This window comes from Phyllostomus hastatus, unplaced genomic scaffold, assembly GCF_019186645.2.
Source record: "Phyllostomus hastatus isolate PE091 unplaced genomic scaffold, TTU_PhHast_1.1 phas_scaffold_21, whole genome shotgun sequence".
Taxonomy (NCBI): domain Eukaryota; kingdom Metazoa; phylum Chordata; class Mammalia; order Chiroptera; family Phyllostomidae; genus Phyllostomus; species Phyllostomus hastatus.
The window spans coordinates 29542170-29553255 of record NW_025334017.1 but is presented as its reverse complement, the minus strand read 5'-3'; the positions used below and the strand labels follow the sequence as shown (position 1 = coordinate 29553255).

The 11086-nt window shown below is 43.0% G+C and overlaps 1 protein-coding gene across 1 annotated transcript; it reads left to right on the top strand.

Moving 5' to 3' along the window:
* Nucleotides 1-385: 385 nt before the first annotated feature.
* KCNV1 (potassium voltage-gated channel modifier subfamily V member 1) lies at nt 386-8282 on the top strand. The gene is made up of 4 exons (XM_045861293.1): nt 386-554; nt 952-2172; nt 3004-3533; nt 6605-8282. Exons 2-4 carry the CDS (start codon nt 1706-1708, stop codon nt 7114-7116), a joined length of 1509 nt encoding a protein of 502 aa, XP_045717249.1. The 5' UTR covers nt 386-554; nt 952-1705; the 3' UTR covers nt 7117-8282.
* The last annotated feature ends 2804 nt before the right edge of the window (nt 8283-11086 follow it).

Here is an 11086-nt window from a genome sequence, read left to right as displayed (position 1 = left end):
CTTGCAAAGACTTGCAAAATGCATTATGCCCAAGTGCTTGCTGGGAATGAGAAAACCTTGAACCATGCCACACAAAGCAATTGATATGATTGCCCTAACCCCGAATTTAGCAGACTTATGCAACTAGAAAATTTTGGGTTTTGTTTCCTGAATTTGGGAGCACTCAGATTCAAGGAAACGGGAACCTAATACGGTAATCCTTGCAGTGTCTTCAGGATGAATATAACATTCAGTCACTAAGCGCCTCACTTCCTCCTCCTGTCTCACTTCCCTCCGCTCCCCGCATTCCCCACAGCTGGTGCTGGGGACCGCGACTGGCTCACTGGCTTGAAGCCAGCGAGGGCGGGGGCGGGCACTCGCCTCGCAGCCGTATCCGAGGGGACTGAGCGGCTGGGCGGGTGGAGACCAGGCAAGACCAGGCAATAAGCTCCGAAGAGCTCAGCTGCGAGCACAGTGTTCCTCCTGGACCTGGCAAGTCAGACCTCACCTGTAAACCGGGAGGATCAAACCAGCGGCGCCCACTGGGCTCAGCCCAGAGGTGCCAGGATCCGCAGGTGAGTCGCCCTGCCCTCCTCCCCACTCCACTCGGTGTCCAACAGGTTGGCCAGAACGCAGCTCCCAGGGGCGCAGGGGTGTGCTTCTCGTCTCACCTGCGCACGTTTCTCGGCTTCTCCCTGCACCCAGGCGTCGTTACTATTTAAACACCTGACCCAGCCCACGCCTGTTCTATTCCCTGGCTTTTGCCTTTCCTGCTCCATAAACGAGAGTTCTGTCGTGTGCCTGGGAGCGCGCCCAGAACACCTGCTCTCCGGAAAACTTGTAGGGACGGAAATGGCTAAACCGAAAGTGCCTCAACACTCGGCGGCAGCTGGCACTGGTGCCCCTGGTTCTAACTGCCTCACTGGGGCTGCAATTAAAAGCCGTCATTAATTATCCTTATTTCTCAACCAGAAGGCCAAATCTGAGAGAGGCGGGAGAAGAAAATAGAGCGTGATGAACCGGGATGAGAATGAATGGAAGCAAATGATGCGGCCCCCTCGCCCAGAGCACCTCTCCACGTGCACTCGCCCACCCACCCCCAAGTGAACGCTCCCGGGGAGGCCAAGGAATCCGCCTCAGTAAAAGAAGAGGAGGGAACATAAATCTTCAAGTTGGAAGAAACTCAGACCGGGTTACCAATGCCTCTGCTTTCTGAACTTTTCGTTTTGGTGCCCTGCGTCCAGGAGTGAGTCTCGTTATCCCCTTGCTTGCATTCTGCCCGCTAAGAGTCATCATCTTGTCCTCCTCCTTCACTCTAGACCGCCCTCACTCCCTCCCCACCCGGTGGAACACCCACCCCCCGTATCCAGGCTTTCAATCCTTACACCTACACTGCCGTTACAAAGTCGGGGAGGGGGTGCAAAAGTCTGGGGAGGCCACAGAAACAGGCAGTGTGCCCTGGTGCGGTCCTGAGCTTAAACCACACCGGAGCATGTCTTGAGACAGGACCCCTCTCCTCCCAGCCTCCAAGCTCCAGCACCTCGGCGCGACGCTACCGCGCACTCGCAGCTCCCTAGCGGCGAGAGGGGGCACCAGCGCAGCAGTGGAGAGAGTAGGGGTGCGCAGGTGGGGGGCACCCCCCTCGGCAGCCCGGGAAATCCCGGCCGCCACCAGGGGACGTGCCACCGGCCCAACTTTGTGGAGCCCCCAGGCAGCAGCGGCCGGGATGGAGCTCTCTCCCCGCGGCCGGACGCCACCAGACTCGCCGCTGGACAGCGTCTCCTTGACCTCGCTGGAGTCCAGCGTCTTCTGCAGCGAGGGCGAAGGGGAGGCCCTGGCGCTCGGGGACAGTTTCACGGTCAATGTGGGCGGCAGCCGCTTTGTGCTTTCGCAGCAGGCGCTGTCCTGCTTCCCGCACACGCGCTTGGGCAAGCTGGCCGTGGTGGTGGCTTCGTACAGACGCCCCGGGGCCCTGGCCACGGTGCCCAGCCCCCTGGAGTTCTGCGATGATGCCAATCCAGTGGACAACGAGTACTTCTTCGACCGCAGCTCTCAGGCGTTCCGCTACGTCCTGCACTACTACCGCACCGGCCGCCTGCACGTCATGGAGCAACTGTGCGCGATCTCCTTCCTTCAGGAGATCCAATACTGGGGCATCGACGAGCTCAGCATAGACTCCTGCTGCAGGGACAGGTACCGCGATGGGCTCGGTGGCTGGGCGGGGCGGCGGGAGCATGGGCGGGAGGGCCGCAGAGGTACAGACTTGAGGCTTTGCACAAGCCTTGCTCAACTCAGGCCTATGAATATTTAGCCACTTCTTAGCTGAACGTAGCAGTGAGGGGCTAGAAAGTGCTTCCTGTGTGTGCGGGACAGGTGCTGCTTCCAACTTTCGGTTGGAACTTTTTGAACCTTCTTTTTTTTTTGAGTGAATGTATGCCAATTCACTTACAAGGTGAGGGAGGTCAGACATGCAATTAATATTTGTGATTGAATACACGAATCACAAAAGCTATACTCCAAAAGATGCATATATAGGGATGTAGGTTTAGTATGGAGCATTATCAGACCTAGGACACTCACTTTCAAAACTTGGAGACATGCTTTAAATACAGAAGATAGAAACTTGATTCCTTGACTTTGATGATGACTTTGCTGGTATTTTTCTGTTACTATCATATCTTCATGAATACCTTTCCATTACACACACACACACACACACACACACACACAGTTCCATATGACTAACTTCTGTTTTTGTTAAAGAAAATGGATTGAAAAGTAAATTACAGTAGCTTTGTTATGTATCCTTTTGTACAAACTTCTGCCACAAAAGTTTTAAAAATAATAAGCCTAAATGATAAAGTTAGAACACTGTGGGCAAGAGACAGCCTGGGTAAGATATGAGTGAACATTTTCTGCATTTTACTAAAATAAGAAGCATAACCTCACTGCTAAGTTCAAATCTCATTTTAATTCCATGTTTCTTACAAAGTTGACTAATCACCAAGTTACCTTCTCTAAAAGATACTTCAGAAGAAAAGAGCTGAGTGAAACCTTAGATTTTAAGAAGGACACAGAAGACCAGGAAAGTCAACAAGAGAGTGAACAGGACTTCTCACAAGGACCTTGTCCCACTGTCCGCCAGAAGCTCTGGGACATCCTGGAGAAGCCCGGGTCTTCCACAGCTGCCCGCATCTTTGGGGTCATCTCCATCATCTTCGTGGTGGTGTCCATCGTCAACATGGCCCTGATGTCAGCTGAGCTAAGCTGGCTGGACCTGCAGCTGCTGGAAATCCTGGAGTACTTCTGCATTAGCTGGTTCACTGGGGAGTTCGTCCTGCGCTTCCTGTGTGTGCGGGACAGGTGCTGCTTCCTCAGGAAGGTGCCAAACATCATAGACCTGCTTGCCATCTTGCCCTTCTACATCACTCTCCTGGTAGAGAGCCTGAGTGGGAGTGAGACCACACAGGAGCTGGAAAACGTGGGCCGCATCGTCCAGGTTTTGAGGCTGCTCAGGGCTCTGCGCATGCTGAAGCTGGGCAGACATTCCACAGGTATTCCTATTGCATCGGTGTCTTTTCATTTGCTCCTGTTTTTAAGCATTAGGGATTTGACCCACAGTCCAAGGCAAGCAATTCTGAATTGATACTCAAAATACTAACTCTCATATTTTACCCAACCATAAGCTCCAAAAAGTTATTAGGAAGCAAAAACTTGAAGTTGTTATCACAGGTATAAAGGAAACAATGCCTCTCAGACTCTTTCTCTCTGTAAGAAATTTGAGAAATAATATGCCCACTTGTTAACCTCAATCTGTTTTAACACAGTGCCCAGATGTACAAAAAATAAAAACACTGTGCCTCTAGAAGGTTCCAAATAAAATATGCATGAGCAGCACATAAAATACATGCATAAATTATACATGATATTTAGGGACAATAAGCCAGTTTCTCTTCAGTGTCCAAAAAAGTGCTTGTCACACATGTTCCTTGGCAGAAGAGCAGTTCTCTCCCGCTGAGGTTTCTCTGGTTATCCAGAGAGATGACCAGGCCTTAGTGGCCTTCTCCTAAGTTTTGAAGAAACAATGAACATATTTGCTTTGGAAGAAATCAGAAGACATTAATCAAGACTTTACCTAGCATCTGAGAATTTTCTTGTCCATGACTTGGGATGCATGCAAAAGATGATAACAAGAATACTTTAGCTTTTCATGTGTATTATAAAGCCTAGATAATCTAACAAACATCCTCCCTAGAAAAATCTCCACACAACACAGTTGTATTTGAAAATGATAGTCAATGTCAGGGAAGCGATTAAGGATGAGCCTGGCCTCCTGAGGGCAGTTATTCTCAGGCCAGCTCTGCAGCTGTGGTGTGTTTTGGGGCTACATATGTGTTACCTTATGCTAGCCTTTAATATAAAGAGGAATCCCATGAAAATGTTGTTAAAATGCAAATTCTGAGCCCCAATCTTTAGAGAGTCAGATTCCAGTATTGGGGGTTGGGTCCAGGAGCACACATGTTAACAAGTTCACAGGTAATTCTAATGTACGTGGTCCTTGGACCCCACGGTAGAACCACTGGAGTAGGATGCCATATCAATATCATACATACCGACGGAATACATATGACTACACATAATGTGACTAAAGAGTCCTATTACCCTCGACACATGCCTGACTGGTCACCTAGAAGCAGTTAAAGGTGGTTGTCTCTCCCTATTAATATAGGGAGAAATTAACCTCAGAAATTTTTCACATTACTAAAGCGAATTAACCTAATATAATTTTGGTAGTGTGTTTTCCTAGCTAGTCTCACATACCAGGGATTTGATAATGGGGTTTCCAACAACTTTTAGAAGCACGACTCTTTGTTTCCTGACATACATAATGGGATGCTTTCTCTTAGTATTTGTAGCTCGCTTCACAGGATTCAATTTTAAAACACCCAGTAGAGACCACATTTTTTTCCCAAAAGAAAGGAAAAGGAAAATAATAGTAATTTCCACAATGTCACCTTTTCAAAGGTTTGTTTCGGTTCTAAAACAGTACAAAGTATTAATAAAGCACTAGTTAGTGAAAAGGTGAACATGTACAAATATTGGACAAATTTTATTTCAAGCATTACATTTAGCAAAATATAGACATAGATGACACATGTCCCTGTGTAATCACTGTGAATATAAATTGAGAGGTATTATACAAGAAGTTAGAACAATGGCAGCCTGAGAGCCTGGGTTTAAATCCTGGCTCTGTAGCTTTGTACTAGAGGCACTCTCTGTCTATGCCTCAGGCTTCTCATCTGTAAAAGAATAATAGTTCCAACACTGATCTCATATTGATTTTTTGAAAATTATCTGAGTTGATAGACGTCACATGAAGAAATTCAGAGCATTTTATATTTCTTTACAAAATTGTTTAGAAGATTTCATCTCGAAATGAAAGCAGTCTCCCCCAAACTATGCTTTATTTTCATATTCTGTCCATTTATTTCAGAAATGCAATTCAGCACAGACACATCATTCTAAGAGGTATTGCTTTGGACTTCAGAGACAATGTCATTGTGACAGCAGGTTGATATGACTTCAAAATTTGGTTACACGTTAGTAGTATCTCTCTAATGTTAGAGGAGATACCTTATTCAAATAGCAGTCCCATTATGGTTGCATCTTACTCTTCTTAAGGCTTAATCTCTTCAGAGATGGGAATGGGCTCTTGTGGGTCTGTCTCCCAAAGTGGTCATGAACCCTCAGAACAGCAGTAGGGATTCGCCGATGCCTCATAGTAGGGGAATTCCCTAGTGGCTCCAGTCCTCCATACATTTTTGCAATGGAAGAATTTTCTAAATCCAGGTCTACTTCCTTGGAAGAATGCAGAAATTTTATGTACACAAAGGAGATATCTTCCTACAGTTTTGGTATTAAGGTTGAGAATCTCAATGGGTATCACAGGAGTTCAAGAACTTCCCCTGCCAGACCTCTAAGATTGTCTCCTCAATGTGCTTATGATGTTCCCATGTCAATGTCGTCACTGATGCCTGACTTGCTTCAGCTGTTTCACTTCATTCTCACGGTGTATGTCCTTTTCTGCATCTGGCTTTCTGATAATGATATGCCATTGTGTTAAACTTTATTGGGAGGGTGAGAAAAAAAGACGCAACATATAAAGGGACAGCAGTACATTGGCATTAGAAAAGTGTGCCGAAGTGATGCAATGCAATTCTGACCAAGTGAGCCCCCCACATGCAGGACTGCAAAGGCCTCCCACCATACAGACTCAGGTGCACATTCCTATCATATGCCCCTGCCTGCCTTTTCATGTCGCCCCTCACCCTTTTCTAAATAAGTAGTAGGTGTTTAATAAATACACTACTGGGTGAATACATCTAACTATATTTCTTCCTATCCTTCCTGATCCGGCTCCATCAACTAAACTATGAGTTCCCTGAAGACAAAGATTGTGATTTGTCATCTGTACACCCCAGAACATTGCCCACTGCTGGAGGCATATTGATATTAGATTAGAAATGCATGTTTGTGGGTGGATATCAAGGAAGGGAGGGGAGGCTGGGAGAAGGGAGGAGGAGGAGAGGGGTGCCAGTGACTGACAGCAGATGTTCTATTACAGGATTACGCTCACTTGGGATGACAATCACCCAGTGTTATGAAGAAGTCGGCCTACTGCTCCTATTCCTGTCCGTGGGAATTTCTATATTCTCCACCGTGGAGTATTTTGCTGAGCAAAGCATTCCTGACACAACCTTCACAAGTGTCCCTTGTGCTTGGTGGTGGGCCACAACATCCATGACTACGGTGGGCTACGGGGACATTAGACCAGACACCACCACAGGCAAAATCGTGGCCTTCATGTGTATATTATCGGGAATCCTTGTCTTGGCTTTGCCTATTGCTATTATTAATGACCGCTTCTCTGCTTGCTATTTTACCTTAAAGCTTAAGGAAGCAGCCGTTAGACAGCGTGAAGCTCTGAAGAAGCTCACCAAGAACATAGCCACTGACTCATACATCAGTGTGAACTTGAGAGACGTCTATGCCCGGAGCATCATGGAGATGCTTCGACTAAAAGGCAGAGAAAGAGCAAGCACCAGGAGCAGTGGAGGAGATGATTTCTGGTTTTGAATGCATTTTCAATTTATTTAAAGAACTTGTGAAAAACTGACTCAGTCGATAAAGCCTTGATACGGTCGTCTGTGTACTGCTGAGGAGTCTCTTTTGAGTACTCCCTGTGTTCGTTTTGCTGATACCTTGCTTGGTCTGCTAGAATAGTTGATACCTCCCCAAACCCCTGCACAGGGCTTTCACAGACTTGAGTCTCAAAGATAACCATTGAGCACAACCCAATAAGCGAGGCCAGTATGTACATGTCAGAATTGCCAAATATAAAATATTGCAGTACATACAACAAAGCTGAACATTCTATGTATCACTAATTTTAAAAGTTTTTTGCACCACTAATTTAAAAAATAATGTTACATTGCATAGCCCACACAAAAGACAAGTGAACATTTAAGAATACAATGAACAACTTTGTTATTTAAAGATATTTCCCAAAGAAATAAAAAACTTTAGCCATCCATTAAAGCTGTTGAATATAACAATCACCTCTGCAAGAAAAAATATCCTGATTTGGTAGTTACGTCTTCCCTCTGGTGCAAACCCGGCTCACAAACGGACTGACCTCTGTATCCTACCATCACTAATGTAGAAAGGCTTTGAGAAGTGCGCATCTTCGGCCTCCCCACTACAGGCTATATGCAAAGTATAAAGCAGATATCTCTTAGTGCTTCATGGAAATTAGACGGTTTTTAAATATCCCTTTATTGATGTCGTGTTCAACTTCTGTTTTTAAAATCATGAACATGTAAAGGTGAAATGAACAGTTTAAACTCACACATTGACATTATTCATTAGTCTTATTTTATAAAATTAGAATATGTTTAATGATATCACTGGATGAACTTGAAGATCTTTCATTTGTTAAAAATATATGGATGGTTTTCTGACTGTCGAGGTAAATAACTAATGTTCAGATTCCGCACGCATTGTGACCACACTTGGACATTCATGACAATGAAATTCCTAGACATTCTGTTATATGATTAAAACCAAAAGCTCTAAACCTAATAATTAATTGTTTCCCAATGTTCTAGTAAATGAGGTTTTTAAAACTAATAATATGGAGTATCCTTTTAATACCTGCATTTTCAGTGGGTGTAATATTGTCCACAATGGGATGAAAATCTGTTCTTGGGGAACAAAAGTATCTTACTCTTTTTATTCATAAAACATATATACATGTACAATCCATAAACATATATAGAATATATCTCTGGTGTTAAAATTTAATAGGGTAGAAATTAGGGAAAAAATTCCTAAGAGGCTCCTTTTCAGGGTTGAGTGGTGGTAAAAAAATAAACGTAGAAATACTGCTTTAATATATGACTATATCATATTTTATCAATTTTACTGAAGACACTCTACTGTACTATGAACTACAAAGAAAAGAAAAAAAAAAGAAATAAAAGAGAGTTAAAATGAGAAGCTAATCAATTGTAAGATGCCATTAAGTGTAAAATACATCCAGGCTTCGGATATGTAAAAATTTAAAGTATGCATCTTAAAATCAATGAAAATCTTATCCACTACCTCTGGTTTTCTGATATGCATTTTTAAGCTCTAAAAACATTTTTATTGATGATGTAACTTTTAGATTATATGCTAAAATACTTTAATCCACTTGGCTTGTTTCCACTTCTCCCAAATATTATGAAAGTTTATCTACGAGCAGTAATAAAATAATTTTCCTCTTGCACAATTCCTGACATTAAGCACAGCACAGGGCCACCAATTCAATCCCAGTCAGTCTTTAGGGAAATAGACGTTGGACCCAGAAGGTGAACTGACGCTGGCTTCTCCAGAACTCTGTCCAAGAAGAATCGTTACTTTAATCTAGGACCATGTTCTGTACTCATCACATATTATCCCTATTGTACAATTACTATTCTGGTTCTCTTCTAAGTATATAGTTTATATATTTATTCATTCAGTGAATACTTGTTTGGGACCCAGTTGTGTGCTGGCCCTAGAGATTCTTTGTTAAACCACACAAAGCACTATTCTCTTGTATTCAACGTTCTGTTTGAGGGTTGGAGGGGAATACAGATGACAAAGTTGAAGCATAAGGAAATAAAATAACATCCACATTCATATAGCCCATACCTGGGTGACAGAGCCACAACCAAATCCCCATCTGCTGGGGTTTCATTATTCCCAAGGACCAGTATGTGGGGGATTTACATCACAGGCAGACAAGCCAGTTTCTTGTGGGTGGGCAGGTTTAATACGCCTTAAGGAAAATATCAGTTTATTCTCAGAGGTGGTGGGTGCCTTGAGGGAACAGTTGCTCTCACACCTTAGAATCATTATTAAATAAGAAAATATCATCTTTAGAATAATAGTTGGAAAATTAAAAATTAAAAAACCATATGATATATATATATATATAACATATATATATATATGTTCTCTTTCATATCTCAGAAGATTCTAAACATGATCTCCACAAATGTGGTATGCCAGTTGTATGAATTTTGTCATGATGTGGACATTTCAAAAGAAATTTTCAAATATCACTACTTAGTCAACTTTGCTGTTAAATGAAATACCAGTATGGTTAGTCAACAGAGTACATGTAAGAAAACCAAATTTAATTTAGACAACAAATCAAAAGAGGAACTCTGTTCATTTTACATTCCATCATTAAAAAACATTTGACATTATTATTATTAAAGTCTAAGAATTATTGTTATAAAAGAATATTTAATTTTGGGGAAATAGAAATAATGGAATTATTGGCCCTCTGCAAGCTCAGAGAATACTATTTAAAAACATTCAAGTGAACAGAGGTAATTCTTGAGTACCTCAAAGAGCAAGGGTAAGAAATGACAGAGCTACCTCTGTTAGAAATGGCATCATGTTCATTCTCTTTTTTTTCTACAAATGGAAGAAATTGTTGCATTTATCATTTTAATGCAAATTAGTATAAAGTACCATGTCTTAGATGCACAAAGAAATTAACTGATCGAATCCCAGCAGTGCCTCAGAAGTTAACTGAAGTAAAAATCCCAGTGTTGTATTTCAATATGGAATTCTTACTGTCATAAAACTCTTTTGAAGCCCTGGCTGGCATAGCTCAGTAGATTGAGCGTGGGCTGGGAACCAAAGTGTCCCAGGTTCGATTCCCAGCCAGGGTACATTCCTGGGTTGCAGGCCATAATCCCCAGCAACTGCACATTGATCTCTCTCTCTCTCTCTCTCTCTCTCTCTCTCTCTCTCTCTCTCTCTCTCTCTCTCTCTCCCATTCCCTCCCTTCCCTCCCTAAAAATAAATAAATAAAATATTTTAAAAAAAACTCTTTTGACTAGCCCTTGCAGAAAATATACATGTTGGCCCAAGTTGTGTAAGCAAACATCATCAATGGTAAGCTTACTGTTTTTGTCAAATATTTCCACTGATATTTTGATAACATGAAAGCCTACTCTTTTGAAACATGAGCCATTAATATCTCTTTCTTAAATATCCTTCAAGTCAGGTCCAAGAAGATATTGGTTGACAAGTGATGAGGTCTAATGCTTCCTTTTTAAATTTCTTTTGCAAAGCACACCCCTCATAAACCTCTCTCCAAGCCATGCTGATGTATAGCATTAAAATGTCACATAAGGAGAGTTTTAATCATAAACTCCACTGGCAATGGCTTATGTGGCATGTCTTCAGTGGTAAAGGGATAGCCTGGATGCTCGCCATCTTTATGTCTTTACTTGCCTTATATTAAAATCATTCCCTTATTTACCTCCTCATCTTCATTGCCTCTGAGGTTCTTCCTGCTATACCATTGGCAAAAGCCAACCCTTAGTTCAATCCAATTGGGTGCCTGCTTGTGCCTGCTTGTGCCTGCTCCTGAAGAGCTGGTCATGGTAACAGAAAAGACAATGTATGCTACTGCTCTCACTTCACGTTCATACCTACACCCCCAAGTGGGTTCTTAATGCTGGCAACAATCATACTGCAATTCCTGAATATATCCGCATTC